At 47.4% G+C, this 17,578-nt stretch overlaps 1 protein-coding gene across 7 annotated transcripts in view; it reads right to left on the reverse strand.

The window, feature by feature from the left end:
- LOC122563870 (transient receptor potential cation channel subfamily V member 3-like) overlaps positions 1 to 17,578 on the reverse strand; it is a 105,815-nt gene that overhangs the window by 34,821 nt on the left and 53,416 nt on the right. For all 7 annotated transcript variants that reach the window (XM_087977175.1, XM_087977173.1, XM_087977176.1 and 4 more), the window contains 2 exons: positions 7,097 to 7,377; positions 5,404 to 5,580 (listed from right to left, as the gene is read on the reverse strand). In XM_087977175.1, coding sequence (XP_087833301.1) covers positions 5,404 to 5,580; positions 7,097 to 7,377 — 458 coding nt within the window. The remainder of the gene's footprint in view (positions 1 to 5,403; positions 5,581 to 7,096; positions 7,378 to 17,578) is intronic.

Here is a 17,578-nt window from a genome sequence, read left to right on the forward strand (position 1 = left end):
GTCTCTCACATACACACACACACTCACCTCTCTCCCTGTCTCTCTCTCACACACGCACACATATACTCACCTCTCTCCCTGTCTCTCTCTCACACACACACACTCAGTCCCTTGTATGTGTGTGTGCACTCTCTCTCTCTCTCTCCCCCTCCCCTCCCTCACACAGGCATCTGTAAGTCTATGGGGTGAATATATAAGTTCTTGGGGTGAAGTTATATTTGCAGTTATATTCTATTTTATTCAAATAGCATACGATCTCTAGACAGTCAGTTGATGTGACATTTAATAAATTCTGACTTTGGAAATAAAACCAGTCTGACTCCAGGCTGAGATATAAACAGACTTGAGATGTGGCCTCACACTTAAAATACACTGAACTGAGGTGTCACCTTGATTCTGATAAAACCTGAAGTTATCTCGGGGCAGTGACTTGAAAGAAATTCTGGGCTTTGCCTATTAATCAATCGAAACCTGTATCCCCCTTCTCACGGATTCAAGACTTAACAGCAATCTAGGGTTGCTAATTCCTGATTCCTGATCCACAGCTGATTTCTGATGAAGGGCTTTTGCCTGAAATGTCGATTTTCCTGCTCCTCGGATGCTGCCTGACCTGCTGCGCTTTTCCAGCACCACTCTGATCTTGACAGCACTCTAGGGTTGTTCAAAACATTTGCATCAGTTGTATAATCCTTTGATCTTTTACAACAAATGTTGTGTCCAATGTATTCTCTCTCACTAGCTTCCTGAGGAAGGAGCAGGGGTTCTGAAAGCTCGCAGTTTCCAATACACCTGTTGGACTATAACCCGGTGTTGTGTGACCTTTGAATAAGAAAAGAAAGCGCTAAAAGAAAGTTTAAGCAAAACTTTAAACCCTGCCTCCCTGCGGGCATGTGAGTCTGCAGCTACACTGCTCCATGTGCTGGAGAAGCTGGCATTGTGGGAACCGCGATATTAAAAGAGGTGCTCACCGTTTTAATCAGCAGCCAGCCCTAACTTTCCGTGATGAGTTTAAAGGGATACTTAGTGTGCCAATGCAACAACTCGATAAAACAAAAACAAATTGCTGGGGAAGCTCAGCAGAGTTAAGAGTTAAGTTTCGGATTGAGTGACCTTCTCTAAGGGGAAGGGTCACTGACCCAAGATTACAGATGCTGCCAGACCTGCTGAGCTTTTCCAGCCAGTTCTGTTTTTGTTTTTGATTTCCAGCATCTGCAGCATCGTTTTGGGTTTTAACTTGGTAAGATTGTTGGGAAGGTCAAGAGTGCAATACAGCTTTCACAAGGCCAGCACAAAAATCCTGTTGCTTGCAAATGTCAGGGTGTCTGTTTTTGATGTACACATTAATTACACAGCATGAAACTACCTTGACTTGTTTTGGACCAGGCCAGAGCCCCCCACCCCCACCAAAATATTTTAAGAAGGTAGCCCAGACCCTAACCTTTGCTTATTTTAAAGCTGGCCATGAAGTGGGTAATCCAGGAGGGATGCAGCTGGGCAAACCACTCGGCTTTAAGCAAAAGAATTTATTTAAACGCCAGTGTTGAAACACGAACAAAAGAAAACAGAATTTAGAATAATTTAACGATTGGAAAACTTAACCGACTAGATACAGCAAGTATTACCTAAAGGACTGTTCCAATCCAGTAACATCCCACAACCACAGTCCTTGGCAGAAAGGTAAATTCAAACAGTCAAGAGGGGACAACATCCAAACAGATTTCAGAACAAGGGCAGAGGATTTCTTGACTGAACCTTGCAACTCCTACATCTTGTGACTGCTACAGCTAAAACCAAACGGGGGAAAACGTGCACTGGGAGAACTGGCTGTTCCCCTTCCATTGTTAAACTGTTACTCCCTTGACCCTTCGGCATCTCTGCCTTTATGACCCCTCTTCAAAAAACCAAGGACAAAATAACCTTTTTAAAATGACTTTAGAAAAAAAGGCGAAGACCATTGAATGTCATAATTTTGTAGCATTTACCAAAATAAAGCCATTCTGCTTGATTAGTGTTAGAGAAAAAAAAACTGCAGATGCTGGAATCCAAAGCCACAGAGTCATAGAGATGTACAGCATGGAAACAGACCCTTCGGTCCAACCTGTCCATGCTGACCAGATATCCCAACTCAATCTAGTCCCACCTGCCAGCACCCGGCCCATATCCCTCCAAACCCCTCCTATTCATATACCCGTCCAAATGTCTTTTAAATGTTGCAATTGTACCAGCCTTCACCACATCCTCTGGCAGCTCATTCCATACACGTACCACCCTCTGTGTGAAAAAGTTGCCCCTTATATCTTTCCCCTCTCACCCTAAACCTATGCCCCTCTAGTTCTGGACTCCCCGACCCCAAGGGAAAAGACATTGTCTATTTACCCTATCCATGCCCCTCATGATTTTATAAATCTCTGGAAGGTCACCCCTCAGTCTCCCTCGCTCCAGGGAAAACAGCCCCAGCCTGTTCAGCCTCTCCCTATAGCTCAAATCCTCCAACCCTGGCAACATCCTTGTAAATCTTTTCTGAATCCTTTCAAATTTCACAACATCTTTCCGATAGGAAGGAGACCAGAATTGCACGCGATATTCCAACAGTGGCCTTACCAATGTCCTGTACAGGTGCAACATGACCTCCCAACTCCTGTTCTCAATACTCTGACCAATTAAGGAAAGCATACCAAACGCTGCCTTCACTATCCTATCTACCTGTGATTCCACTTTCAAGGAGCTATGAACCTGCACCCCAAGGTCTCTTTGTTCAGCAACACTCCCTAGGACCTTACCATTAAGTGTATAAGTCCTGCTAAGATTTGCTTTCCCAAAATGCAGCACCTCGCATTTATCTGAATTAAACTCCATCTGCCACTTCTCAGCCCATTGGCCCATCTGGTCCAGATCCTGTTGTAATCTGAGATAACCCTCTTCGCTGTCCACTACACCTCCAATTTTGGTGTCTTCTGCAAACTTACTAACTGTACCTCTTATGCTCGCATCCAAATCATTTATGTAAATGACAAAAAGTAAACGGCCCAGCACCGATCCTTGTGGCACTCCACTGGTCACAGGCCTCCAGTCTGAAAAACAACCCTCCACCACCACCCTCTGTCTTCTACCTTTGAGCCAGTTTTGTATCCAAATGGCTAGCTCTCCCTGTATTCCACGAGATCTAACCTTGCTAATCAGTCTCCCATGGGGAACCTTGTCGAGTGCCTTACTGAGGTCCATATAGATCACATCTACTGCTCTGCCCTCATCAAACTTCCACAAAAAAAATCGATAAACAGGAGGCTGAAAAAACACAAGCCAGTTAAATTCTTCCAGCCTCCTGTTTATCTGCTTGGTTAGTGTGTTGGTATTTATACTTCACGCAAGCCTCTCCCATTTAATCGTTCACTTCAGCTTCTGAGCCATATCTTCTACTTTCATTATCATGCAAGTTTAACTTCTTTTTGAAAGAATCAAAACTATTTAGCTGAAGTAATTTCTGTGACAGTGAGTTTCATGTTGCTCTGCTGAATGAGGGCAATTTTCATTTTCCCCCTTGGATTTGTTAGGAATTGTCTTGTATAGTTTTGGATTAGGAACAGGAGAAGGCCATTCTGCCCTTTCAGCCCATTCTGCCATTCAGTGAGGTCATGAATGATCTGTGGCCCAACTCCAAATACCTGCCTTTAGTCCCAAAGTCTTAATACCTTTTGCTGAACAAAACAATATTCTCTCTCTCTGTCTCTCCAGTCCTACCCTGTTCAACCCATTTATAATTTTAAGCATATGAACATATGATTTAGGAGCAGAGCTGACTAAAATTAATTGAGAAATTAAGATATGGGATGGGCTAGTAGAGTTTTAAGGAAATATATCAGAGTACCCAATGTGCATTCGACACCATCTACGGCTGACTAAGGAAGTCTAATAGTGTCAAACAGAAGAAAACCAAGTTTCTCATTCTGCAAAAGTGGGGAGTAGGTCAGAAGATCAGACAAGGTATGTAAAGGAGAACAAAGAAAAGAATTAGTGAAGGAGACAGGAATGGGTACAGGGAAAGCTAGCAAGAAATATAAAGGTGGACAGTAAGTTTCTACAGGTCTTTTAAACACAGTAAAGTGTACGTTGATCTTCCACAGAGTCTGAGCAATTGATGGTGAATGGAGCAATGAGATGAATTGAAGGGAGGTTTTCTCGAGGTGAGGAATGTGAAACAGTCATCAGGAAAACTGCGAGAGAAAGTCATTGGAACTTCAATCTGAAAAGTCCCCTGACCCTTGTGGACTTCATTCTAAAGGAATGGCTGCTGAGATAAGAGAAGAGAGTTTGAGTGAGGTTAGGCTTGTTTTCATTAGAAAAAAGGAGATTGAGGAGGGACCTGATTGAGGTTTACAAAATCATGAAGGGTATAGACAGGGTGGATAGAGACAAGCTTTTTCCCAGGGTGAAGGATTCAATAACGAGAGGTCACGCTTTCAAGGTGAGAGGTGAAACGTTTAAGGGGGATACACGCGGCAAGTACTTCACACAGAGGGTGGTGGGCGTTTGGAAAGCGTTGCCAGTAGAGTTGGTAGAGACAGGCACGGTTGATTCATTTTGAGATGCGTCTGGATAAATGCATGAGTAGGTGGGGAGCAGAGGGATACAGATGCTTAGGAATTGGGTGACAGGTTTAAACAGTGGATTTGGATCAGTTCAGGCTTGGAGGGCCGAAGGGCCTGTTCCTGGGCTGTAAATTTTCTTTGTTCTTTGTTGTTCTGTGAATTGGTTCTAATTTTCCAACATTCCCTGGATTTTAGAAAAGGTGCTGCCAGATTGTCACTAGCAAACCGGACTCCTCCATCCAACTGCAGGAGATTGTTGAAGCAGAAAACTGCAGGCCGGTCAGTCCAGCATCTACCATGGGGAAAATGCCGGAATCTATTCAAGAAGTTTATTAGCAGGAGTGTAAAATCTTAACATAACCCCACAGAGTTAAAATGGATTTGTGAAAGGGAAATAGGGTTTGACTAATCCATTAGCATTCTTTAAGGAAATAACAGCTAATATGAATAATGGGGAGGCAGTTAATCTAATTTCCGGAAGGTATATAACAATATGCCACATTGAATGTTCCAACATAAAGTGAGAGCCCATGGTGTCGAGGGAAATGTATTCTCAGGGATAGACAGTGGATGAGTTAATAGAATGCAGAAAGTGCATCATTCTATTTGACAGGTTGTGTAACCAGCGATCAGTGTCGCTGGTTAAATCAGTTCTTGGAGAAAGGGAAAGGTTTCAGTGAGGGGAGAGATAACCTGTCTTTCAAATAACTGTTTCAATCCAATTCAGCACCGTCACTTGTTTTCCTGTCAAAGGAAGCTTTGTTGATGCAGAGATGATGAGCTGGAAGCTGGAAGTGTCTAATTGGAAATTGCTTGCCTGGATCTTTGTGTTAAAGACGACAACTTTCAGAACGGAATTCTTCTCGAACGTGTCCACTCCAGTGATGTCATAGAGTGAAGATGAAATGGGACCATACGCCCAGTCAGTAATTTTCCGAGAGAGATCCATGTGCTCCTTGTCTTTCATTTCTCTTCCGAGGATACTCCTGAATATCTGAAAGGTAGAAAATGTCATCTCCATCCACGTGTTTTACAGGGTTTGAAATGCGAGACTCTGAATTCTCTCTCTCCCTCCTCCCCTTCCCCCCTCCCTTTCTCTCTCTCTCTCTCCCTTTCCCCCATCTCCCTCACTCCCTCCTCCACCCTCTCTCATTCTCCACCACCCTCTACCCTCCTCTCCACTCTCCTCTTCCCTCCCCCTTCCCCTCCCTCCCTCTGGAAGAGAGTAGTCCTCTGGGAGTATGGCAACTTTACCTTTACAAATGTACACAAATACTTGGGCATGAAACTCCCCCCCCCTCCCCTCCCCCACCAGATTTCTAGATGGGATGACAGCACAGGATTAATATTTAAGAAAGCACATTCTGAAGGGAATTCCCCCTTTTCTTGTGGAACAGGACGTGGGATCTCGGTTTAGATTAGTAATTGTGGACTGAGAGAACAGCCCCTATGGTCTGGTTAGACAATGGCGACACATCACAAACAGATAATGGGCTGCCAGCACTGTAATCTCTGACTCAGTAATCACTGCGCATTTTGTGTTCCTAGAAACTTATGCTGTTCACAGTTTGGTCAACAGAGGGTGATGTTGCACCATGAAAGGGTGTAACTCAGTTTAGTGAGTGGAGTTTCCTTTATTTATCAGAGTCCCTATCCCTACAGTGTGGAAACAGGCCCTTTGGCCCAACAACTCCACGCTGACCCTCCGAAGAGTACCCCGCCAATTCATTCCCCATTACTCCACATTTATCCCTGACTAACGCAGCTAATCCACACATCTCTGGACACTATGGGCAACTGATAGTTTGACAGCAGCTGTACAAAACTCTGGTGTGGCCGTACCTTGGGTATTGCAGACAGTTCTGGTCACTGCATTATAGGAAGGATGTGGAAGCTCTGGAAAGGGTTCAGAGGTGATTTACCAGGATGTTGCCTGGTCTGGAGGGACGCTGAGGGACTTGAGGGTGTTTTCGTTAGAGAGAAGAAGGCCGAGAGGTGACTTAATTGGGACATATAAGATAATCAGAGGGTTAGATAGGGTGGACAGTGAGAGCCTTTGTCTTCGGATGGTAATGGCTAGCACGAGGGGACATAGCTTTAAATTGAGGAGTGATAGATATAGGACAAATGTCAGAGGTAGTTTCTTTACTCAGAGGGGCATGGAACGTCCTGCCTGCAACAGTTGCAGACTCACCAACTTTAAGGGCATTTAAATGGTCACTGGATAAACATATGGATGAAAATAGAATAGTGTAGGGTAGATAGGCTTCAGATTGGTTGCACAGATCGACGCAACATTGAGGGCCGAAGAGCCTGTACTGCATTGTAATGTTCTCTGTTTCTATGAGTGTATCGATGGTTACTGACTCCTAAGGAGAGTCAGTATGATTGTGTACACATTGACCCTGCCTGACTGTGACAGACCCTCTGCCAGCAAAGGTCACTGAGTAAATAGCCACGCTCTATCACAGACCCAGTGCCCATTCTATAGAGAAATGAAAAGGTCTTGCCTCAAACTTGCCCAGTTTGGCTGCAAGCTGTAATGGGGTCAGTCCTTTTACGTTCTTTATCTCCTCCAGGTTGGTCTGTTTGTTTTCGATCAGGATCTTGTTGTACATTTCGGTAACAACCTTTGTGTTGTCCACCGTGTCGTCTGCTATAGTGACCAGTGCGTGCAGGACTGTGTTCCCCCTTGAGTCCTGCTCTCCAATCTTTATTCCCGGGTGGTTCAGGAGAAGTGTAACTATCTCTGGTTGGTTGGTGCATGCAGCTAGAGCCAGCGGTAGTTCACCTGTGGGATAGAAAGCTGTGAGCAACAGCCCAGCCCTGCATTTCTCAACTCCAGACTCAACCATTCCAGGAGTTCTCCTCTGGTCACATTGGTTAGGCCACTGTTGGAATATCGCGTGCAATTCTGGTCTCCTTCCTATCGGAAAGATGTTGTGAAACTTGAAAGGGTTCAGAAAAGATTTACAAGGATGTTGCCAGGGTTGGAGGATCTGAGTTACAGGGAGAGGCTGAACATGCTGGGGCTGTTTTCCCTGGAGCGTCGGAGGCTGAGGGGTGACCTTATAGAGGTTTACAAAATTATGAGGGGCATGGATAGGATAAATAGGCAAAGTCTTTTCGGGGTCGGGGAGTCCAGAACTAGAGGGGCATAGGTTTAGGGTGAGAGGGGAAAGATATGAGCGACCTAAGGGGCAACTTTTTCACACAGAGGGTGGTACATGTATGGAATGAGCTGCCAGAGGATGTGGTGGAGGCTGGTACAATTGCAACATTTAAAAGGCATTTGGATGGGTATATGAATAAGAAGGGTTTGGAGGGATATGGGCCGGGTGCTGGCAGGTGGGACTAGTTTGGGTTGGGATATCTGGTCGGCGTGGACAAGTTGGACCGAAGGGTCTGTTTCCATGCTGTACATCTCTATGACTCTATGACTCTAATCCCTCATCTATCCTTGGCTAATCGATGGGCCTTTATCTGAGAGAGACCCCCTACCTCATTCAGTCTGTGCTCACTGACAATACAGAGCCTCCTAGGTTGAACACGTCTCTCATTGCAAACACCAGCACCAGCCTCTATCTCACTGAGGGAAGAATGTTCCAGATTTCCACCAGCCTTTCCTGGGACTCCGCCTGGCCCCAGCTTGAATTCTAATTTTCTGATCTCCCCCAGGAAGGCAGAAAAAAGACTAAAAAATCCTTTCTAAAATAATACTTTAAATACTCTATCAAATCAGCCCTTGACCTCCTAAACCTGGCAGGTTACACACTGCATTTGGGAGTTGTTTCCTGTTTAACCTTTTCAGCTGAATCTATTTGGTGTTGCATCCAAGGTCAGTATTTTTGAAAAGCTGAGGAAACCTCTTCGAAAAAAAATCACATTGTTCTCATTACATTCCATCCCCACTGAGATTAATGTCACCTTCGATTTCACTCGTACAGATGCCAGGGCTTACAGGAGCAGCAGAATCAACGTTTTGGGCAAGGGCTTATGCCTGAAACGTTGATTCTCCTGCCCCTCGGATGCTGCCTGACCTGCTGTGCTTTTCCAGCAACACACTCTTGACTCTGATCTCCAGCATCTGCAGTCCTCACTCTCTCTAAGGTCTTCCAGTTTGTATTAACCCAAATTCCAATCTCCTCTACAGCTCCATGCCCCTGAACAATCAGTAAATAATCAATGTGTTTATCTGGAAATTCCGTTGGTAGACTGCTGGCCATTTTGGATTCCACTGGACATTGTTTTTCCAAATCACTCACCAGCTTAAATATGCAGTAATTCCCTGATTTCCCTTTCCTGCCCGGCACACTCTTCCTGTTTTTAGAGTCAGAGAGATCTACAGCATGGAAACAGACCCCTCAGACCAACTTGTCCTGACCAGACATCGCAAACTAATCTAGTCCCACCTGCCAGCACCCGTTCCATATCCCTCCAAACCCTTCCTATTCATATTCCCACCCAAATGCCTCTTAAATGTTGCAATTGTACCAGCCTCCACCACATCCTCTGGCAGCTCATTCCATACACGTACCACCCTCTGTGTGAAAAAGTTGTCCCTTAGGTCTCTTTTATATCTTTCCCCTCTCACCCTAAACCTCTGCCCTCTCGTTCTGGTCTCCCCCCGCCCAGGGAAAAGACATTGTCTATTTATCCTATTCATGCCCCTCATAATTTTGTAAACCTCTATAAGGTCACCCCTCAGCCTCCGACGCTCCAGGGAAAACAGCCCCAGCCTGTTCAGCCTCTCCCTGTAGCTCATTATTTTGAATTGATATATAGTCTAGGCCAGCATTCATTTGCACCGTGTAAGGGTCACTGTGTAAATGCCCCTGTGTAAGTGTCTCTGTGTAAGTGCCCCTGTGTAAGTGTCCCTGTGTAAGTGTCCTGTGTAAGTGTCCCTGTGTACATGCTCCTGTGTAAATGCCCCTGTGTAAGTGACCCTGTGTAAATGCCCCTGTGTAAGTGCCCCTGTGTAAGTGTCTCTGTGTAAGTGTCCCTGTGTACATGCTCCTGTGTAAATGCCCCTGTGTAAGTGACCCTGTGTAAATGCCCCTGTGTAAGTGACTCTGTGTAAGTGACCCTGTGTACATGCCCATGTGTAAATGCCCCTGTGTAAGTGACCCTGTGTACATGCCCCTGTGTAAATGCCCATGTGTAAATACCCCTGTGTAAGTGCCCCTGTGTAAGTGACCCTGTGTACATGCCCCTGTGTAAATGCCCATGTGTAAATGCCCCTGTGTAAGTGCCCTGTGTAAGTGACCCTGTGTACATGCCCATGTGTAAGTGCCCCTGTCTAAGTGCCCCTGTCTAAGTGTCCCTGTGTAAGTGTCCCTGTGTAAGTGTCCCTGTGTAAGTGTCCCTGTGTAAGTGTCCCTGTGTAATTGACCCTACGAAAACGTACCTGTGTAAAGTCCCTGTGTAAATGACCCTGAGTAAGTGTCCCTGTGTAAATGCTCCTGTGTAAATGCCCCTGCGTAAGTGTCCCTGTGTTAGTGACCCTGTGGAAAAGTCCCTGTGAAAATGCCCCTGTGTAAGTGTCACCGTGTAAAAGCCACTATGTAAATGCCCCTCAGTAAGTGTCCCTGTGTAAATGTCCTTGTGTAAATGTCCTTCTGTAAGTGTGCCTGTGTAAATGCCCCTGTGTAAGTGTCGCCGCTTAAAAGTCCCTGTGTATATGCCCCTATGTAAATGCCCCTCTGTAAGTGTCCCTGTGTAAATGGCCCTGTGTAAATGTCCCTGTGTACGTGTCCCTGGGTAAATGTCCCTGTGAAAATGCCCCTGTGTAAATGCCCCTGTGTAAGTGTCCCTGTGTAAATAGCCCTGTGTAAATGTCCCTGTGTAAGTGTCCCTGGGTAAATGTCCCTGTGTAAGTGTCCCTGTGTAAGTGTCCCTGGGTAAATGTCCCTGTGAAAATGCCCCTGTGTAAATGCCCCTGTGTAAGTGTCCCTGTGTAAATGTCCCTGTGTAAGTGTCCCTGTGTAAGTGTCCCTGTGTAAGTGTCCCTGTGTAAATGCCCCTGTGTAAGTGTCCCTGTGTAAATGTCCCTGTGTAAGTGTCCCTGTGTAAGTGCTCCTGTGTAAGTGTCCCTGAGTAAATGCCCCTGTGTAAGTGTCCCTGTGTAAATGTCCCTGTGTAAGTGTCCCTGTGTAAGTGTCCCTGTGTAAGTGTCCCTGTGTAAGTGTCCCTGTGTAAGTGACCCTCTCTAAGTGTCCCTGTGTAAATGCCCCTGTGTAAATGTCCCTGTTTAAGTGCCCCTGTGTAAATGCCCCGTGTAAGTGTCCCTGTGTAAGTGTCCCTGAGTAAATGCCCCTGTGTAAGTGTCCCTGTGTAAATGCCCCTGTGTAAGTGTCCCTGTGTAAATGCCCCTATGTAAGTGTCCCTGTGTAAGTGACCCTCTCTAAGTGTCCCTGTGTAAATGCCCCTGTGTAAATGTCCCTGTTTAAGTGCCCCTGTGTAAATGCCCCGTGTAAGTGTCCCTGTGTAAGTGCCCCTGTGTAAATGCCTTTGTGTAAGAGTCCCTGTGTATATGCCCCGGTGTAAATGTCCCTGTGTAAGTGCCCCTGTGTAAATGCCCCATGTAAGTGTCGCTGTGTAAATGCCCCTGTGTAAATGCCTTTGTGTAAGAGTCCCTGTGTAAATGCCCCGTGTAAGTGTCCCTGTGTAAGTGCCCATGTGTAAATGCACCTGTGTAAGTGTCCCTGTGTAAAAGACCCTGTGTAAATGTCCCTGTGTAAGTGTCCCTGTGTAAGTGCCCCTGTGTAAGTATCCCTGTGTAAATGCCCCGTGTAAGTGTCCCTGTGTAAATGCCCCGTGTAAGTGTCCCTGTGTAAGTGTCCCTGTGTAAGTGCCCCTGTGTAAGTATCCCTGTGTAAGTGCCCCGGTGTAAATGTCCCTGTGTAAGTGTCCCTGTGTAAAAGACCCTGTGTAAGTGTCCCTGTGTAAATGCCCCGTGTAAGTGTCCCTGTGTAAATGCCCCGTGAAAAGTGTCCCTGTGTAAGTGTCCCTGTGTAAGTGTCCCTGTGTAAGTGTCCCTGTGTACATGCCCCTGTGTAAGTGCCCCTGTGTAAGTGTCCCTGTGTAAGTGTCCCTGTGTAAGTGTCCCTGTGTACATGCCCCTGTGTAAGTGCCCCGTGTAAGTGTCCCTGTGTAATTGCCCCGTGTAAGTGTCTCTGTATAAGTGTCCCTGTGTACATGCCCCTGTGTAAGTTTCCCTGTGTAAGTGTCCCTGTGTAAGTGTCCCTGTGTAAGTGCCCCTGTGTAAATGCCCCGTGTAAGTGTCCCTGTGTAAATGCCCCGTGTAAGTGTCCCTGTGTTAGTGTCCCTGTGTAAGTGTCCCTGTGTAAGTGTCCCGTGTAAGTGTCCCTGTGTAAGTGTCCCTGTGTACATGCCCCTGTGTAAATGCCCCGTGTAAGTGTCCCTGTGTAAATATCCCCGTGTAAGTGTCCCTGTGTAAGTGTCCCTGTGTAAGTGTCCCGTGTAAGTGTCCCTGTGTAAGTGCCCCTGTGTAAATGCCCTTGTGTAAGTGTCCCTGTGTAAGTGCTCCTGTGTAAGTGTCCCTGTGTAAGTGTCCCTGTATAAGTGCCCCTGTGTAAATGCCCCGTGTAAGTGTCCCTGTGTAAATGCCCCTGTGTAAGTGTCTCTGTGTAAGTGCCCCTGTGTAAGTGTCCCTGTGTAAGTGTCCTGTGTAAGTGTCCCTGTGTACATGCTCCTGTGTAAATGCCCCTGTGTAAGTGACCCTGTGTAAATGCCCCTGTGTAAGTGCCACTGTGTAAGTGTCTCTGTGTAAGTGCCCCTGTGTAAATGCCCCGTGTAAGTGTCCCTGTGTAAGTGTCCCTGTGTAAGTGTCCCTGTGTAAGTGTCCCATGTAAGTGTCCCTGTGTAAGTGCCCCTGTGGAAATGCCCCTGTGTAAGTGTCCCTGTGTAAGTGTCCCTGTGTAAGTGTCCCTGTGTAAGTGCCCCGTGTAAGTGTCCCTGTGTAAATGCCCCGTGTAAGTGTCCCTGTGTAAGTGTCCCTGTGTAAGTGTCCCGTGTAAGTGTCCCTGTGTAAAAGACCCTGTGTAAAAGACCCTGTGTAAGTGTCCCTGTGTAAAAGACCCGGTGTAAATGTCCCTGTGTAAGTGCCCCTGTGTAAATGCCCCGTGTAAGTGTCCCTGTGTAAGTGCCCCGTGTAAGTGTCCCTATGTAAGTGCTCCTGTGTAAGTGTCCCTGTGTAAGTGCCCCGTGTAAGTGTCCCTGTGTAAAAGACCCTGTGTAAGTGTCCCTGTGTAAGTGTCCCTGTGTAAGTGTCCCTGTGTAAAAGACCCTGTGTAAGTGTCCCTGTGTAAATGTCCCTGTGTAAGTGCCCCTGTGTAAGTGTCCCTGTGTAAGTGTCCCTGTGTAAGTGCCCCTGTGTAAGTGTCCCTGTGTAAGTGTCCCTGTGTAAAAGACCCTGTGTAGGTGTCCCTGTGTAAATGTCCCTGTGTAAATGCCCCTGTGTAAGTGTCCCTGTGTAAGTGTCCCTGTGTAAGTGTCCCTGTGTAAAAGACCCTGTGTAAGTGTCCCTGTGTAAATGTCCCTGTGTAAATGCCCCTGTGTAAGTGTCCCTGTGTAAATGCCCCTGTGTAAGTGACCCTGTGTAAATGCCCCTGTGTAAGTGTCCCTGTGTAAGTGTCCCTGTGTAAGTGTCCCTGTGTAAAAGACCCTGTGTAAGTGTCCCTGTGTAAATGTCCCTGTGTAAATGCCCCTGTGTAAGTGTCCCTGTGTACATGCCCCTGTGTAAGTGTCCCTGTGTAAAAGCCCCTGTGTGAGTGTCCCTGTGTACATGCCCCTGTGTAAATGCCCCTGTGTAAGTGTCCCTGTGTAAATGCCCCGTGTAAGCGTCCCTGTGTAAATGCCCCGTGTAAGTGTCCCTGTGTAAGTGTCCCTGTGTAAGTGTCCCTGTGTAAGTGCCCCTGTGTAAGTGTCCCTGTGTACATGCCCCTGTGTAAGTGCCCCTGTGTAAATGCCCCGTGTAAGTGTCCCTGTGTAAATGCCCCGTGTAAGTGTCTCTGTATAAGTGTCCCTGTGTAAGTGCCCCTGTGTAAATGTCCCTGTGTAAGTGTCCCTGTGTAAGTGTCCCTGTGTAAGTGCCCCTGTATAAATGCCCCGTGTAAGTGTCCCTGTGTAAATGCCCCGTGTAAGTGTCCCTGTGTTAGTGTCCCTGTGTAAGTGTCCCTGTGTAAGTGTCCCTGTGTACATGCCCCTGTGTAAATGCCCCGTGTAAGTGTCCCTGTGTAAATATCCCTGTGTAAGTGTCCCTGTGTAAGTGTCCCTGTGTAAGTGTCCCGTGTAAGTGTCCCTGTGTAAGTGCCCCTGTGTAAATGCCCTTGTGTAAGTGTCCCTGTGTAAGTGCTCCTGTGTAAGTGTCCCTGTGTAAGTGTCCCTGTGTAAGTGCCCCTGTGTAAATGCCCCGTGTAAGTGTCCCTGTGTAAATGCCCCGTGTAAGTGTCCCTGTGTAAATGCCCCTGTGTAAGTGTCTCTGTGTAAGTGCCCCTGTGTAAGTGTTCCTGTGTAAGTGTCCTGTGTAAGTGTCCCTGTGTACATGCTCCTGTGTAAATGCCCCTGTGTAAGTGACCCTGTGTAAATGCCCCTGTGTAAGTGCCCCTGTGTAAGTGCCCCTGTGTAAGTGCCCCTGTGTAAATGCCCCGTGTAAGTGTCCCTGTGTAAATGCCCCGTGTAAGTGTCCCTGTGTAAGTGTCCCTGTGTAAGTGTCCCTGTGTAAGTGTCCCGTGTAAGTGTCCCTGTGTAAGTGCCCCTGTGTAAATGCCCCTGTGTAAGTGTCCCTGTGTAAGTGTCCCTGTGTAAGTGCCCCGTGTAAGTGTCCCTGTGTAAATGCCCCGTGTAAGTGTCCCTGTGTAAGTGTCCCTGTGTAAGTGTCCCGTGTAAGTGTCCCTGTGTAAGTGCCCCTGTGTAAAAGACCCTGTGTAAGTGTCCCTGTGTAAAAGACCCGGTGTAAATGTCCCTGTGTAAGTGCCCCTGTGTAAATGCCCCGTGTAAGTGTCCCTGTGTAAGTGCCCCGTGTAAGTGTCCCTATGTAAGTGCTCCTGTGTAAGTGTCCCTGTGTAAGTGCCCCTGTGTAAGTGTCCCTGTGTAAAAGACCCTGTGTAAGTGTCCCTGTGTAAATGTCCCCGTGTAAGTGTCCATGTGTAAGTGCCCCGTGTAAGTGTCCCTGTGTAAATGTCCCTGTGTAAGTGTCCCTGTGTAAGTGCCCCGTGTAAGTGTCCCTATGTAAGTGCTCCTGTGTAAGTGTCCCTGTGTAAGTGCCCCTGTGTAAGTGCCCCTGTGAAAATGCCCCGTGTAAATGTCCCTGTGTAAGTGTCCCTGTGTAAGTGTCCCTGTGTAAGTGCTCCTGTGTAAGTGCCCCTGTGTAAATGCCCCTGTGTAAGTGTCCCTGTGTAAGTGTCCCTGTGTAAGTGCCCCTGTGAAAATGCCCCGTGTAAATGTCCCTGTGTAAGTGTCCCTGTGTAAGTGTCCCTGTGTAAGTGCTCCTGTGTAAGTGCCCCTGTGTAAATGCCCCTGTGTAAGTGTCCCTGTGTAAGTGTCCCTGTGTAAAAGACCCTGTGTAAGTGTCCCTGTGTAAATGTCCCTGTGTAAGTGCCCCTGTGTAAGTGTCCCTGTGTAAGTGTCCCTGTGTAAGTGCCCCTGTGTAAGTGTCCCTGTGTAAGTGTCCCTGTGTAAGTGCCCCTGTGTAAGTGTCCCTGTGTAAAAGACCCTGTGTAAGTGTCCCTGTGTAAAAGACCCTGTGTAAGTGTCCCTGTGTAAATGTCCCTGTGTAAATGCCCCTGTGTAAGTGTCCCTGTGTAAGTGACCCTGTGTAAATGCCCCTGTGTAAGTGTCCCTGTGTAAGTGTCCCTGTGTAAGTGTCCCTGTGTAAAAGACCCTGTGTAAGTGTCCCTGTGTAAATGTCCCTGTGTAAATGCCCTGTGTAAGTGTCCCTGTGTAAATGCCCCTGTGTAAGTGTCCCTGTGTACATGCCCCTGTGTAAGTGTCCCTGTGTAAAAGCCCCTGTGTAAGTGTCCCTGTGTACATGCCCCTGTGTAAATGCCCCTGTGTAAGTGACCCTGTGTAAGTGTCCCTGTGTACATGCCCCTGTGTAAATGCCCCTGTGTAAATGCCCCTGTGTAAGTGTCCCTGTGTAAGTGTCCCTGTGTAAGTGTCCCTGTGTAAGTGACCCTGTGTAAGTGTTCCTGTGTACATGCCCCTGTGTACATGCCCCTGTGTAAATGTCCCTGTGTAAGTGTCCCTGTGTACATGCCCCTGTGTAAATGTCCCTGTGTAAGTGTCCCTGTGTAAGTGTCCCTGTGTAAATGCCCCTTTTACACAGTGTCCCTGTGTACATGCCCCTGTGTAAATGCCCCTGTGTAAATGCCCCTGTGTAAGTGACCCTGTGTAAGTGTCCCTGTGTATATGCCCCTGTGTAAATGCCCCTGTGTAAGTGTCCCTGTGTAAGTGTCCCTGTGTACATGCCCCTGTGTAAATGTCCCTGTGTAAGTGTCCCTGTGTACATGCCCCTGTGTACATGCCCCTGTGTAAGTGTCCCTGTGTAAGTGTCCCTGTGTACATGCCCCTGTGTACATGCCCCTGTGTAAATGTCCCTGTGTAAGTGTCTCTGTGTAAATGCCCCTGTGTAAATGCCCCTGTGTAAGTGTCCCTGTGTAAGTGTCCCTGTGTAAGTGTCCCTGTGTAAGTGTCCCTGTGTAAATGCCCCTGTGAAAATGCCCCTGTGTAAATGCCCCTGTGTAAGTGTCCCTGTGTACATGCCCCTGTGTAAATGTCCCTGTGTAAGTGTCCCTGTGTACATGCCCCTGTGTACATGCCCCTGTGTAAGTGTCCCTGTGTAAGTGTCCCTGTGTACATGCCCCTGTGTAAATGTCCCTGTGTAAGTGTCCCTGTGTACATGCCCCTGTGTACATGCCCCTGTGTAAGTGTCCCTGTGTAAGTGTCCCTGTGTACATGCCCCTGTGTACATGCCCCTGTGTAAATGTCCCTGTGTAAGTGTCCCTGTGTACATGCCCCTGTGTAAGTGTCCCTGTGTAAGTGTCCCTGTGTACATGCCCCTGTGTAAATGTCCCTGTGTAAGTGTCTCTGTGTAAATGCCCCTGTGTAAATGCCCCTGTGTAAGTGTCCCTGTGTAAGTGTCCCTGTGTAAGTGTCCCTGTGTAAATGCCCCTGTGTAAATGCCCCTGTGTAAGTGTCCCTGTGTAAGTGTCCCTGTGTACATGCCCCTGTGTAAATGTCCCTGTGTAAGTGTCCCTGTGTACATGCCCCTGTGTACATGCCCCTGTGTAAGTGTCCCTGTGTAAGTGTCCCTGTGTACATGCCCCTGTGTACATGCCCCTGTGTAAATGTCCCTGTGTAAGTGTCCCTGTGTACATGCCCCTGTGTAAATGTCCCTGTGTAAGTGTCCCTGTGTAAGTGTCCCTGTGTACATGCCCCTGTGTAAATGTCCCTGTGTAAGTGTCCCTGTGTACATGCCCCTGTGTACATGCCCCTGTGTAAGTGTCCCTGTGTAAGTGTCCCTGTGTACATGCCCCTGTGTAAATGTCCCTGTGTAAGTGTCTCTGTGTAAATGCCCCTGTGTAAATACCCCTGTGTAAGTGTCCCTGTGTAAGTGTCCCTGTGTAAGTGTCCCTGTGTAAATGCCCCTGTGTAAATGCCCCTGTGTAAATGCCTCTGTGTAAGTGTCCCTGTGTAAGTGTCCCTGTGTACATGCCCCTGTGTAAATGTCCCTGTGTAAGTGTCCCTGTGTACATGCCCCTGTGTACATGCCCCTGTGTAAGTGTCCCTGTGTAAGTGTCCCTGTGTACATGCCCCTGTGTACATGCCCCTGTGTAAATGTCCCTGTGTAAGTGTCCCTGTGTACATGCCCCTGTGTAAATGTCCCTGTGTAAGTGTCCCTGTGTAAGTGTCCCTGTGTAAATGCCCCTTTTACACAGTGTCCCTGTGTACATGCCCCTGTGTAAATGCCC

This window comes from Chiloscyllium plagiosum, unplaced genomic scaffold (assembly GCF_037043375.1).
Source record: "Chiloscyllium plagiosum isolate Xiang-an unplaced genomic scaffold, Cpla_swu_hap1 HiC_scaffold_31, whole genome shotgun sequence".
Taxonomy (NCBI): domain Eukaryota; kingdom Metazoa; phylum Chordata; class Chondrichthyes; order Orectolobiformes; family Hemiscylliidae; genus Chiloscyllium; species Chiloscyllium plagiosum.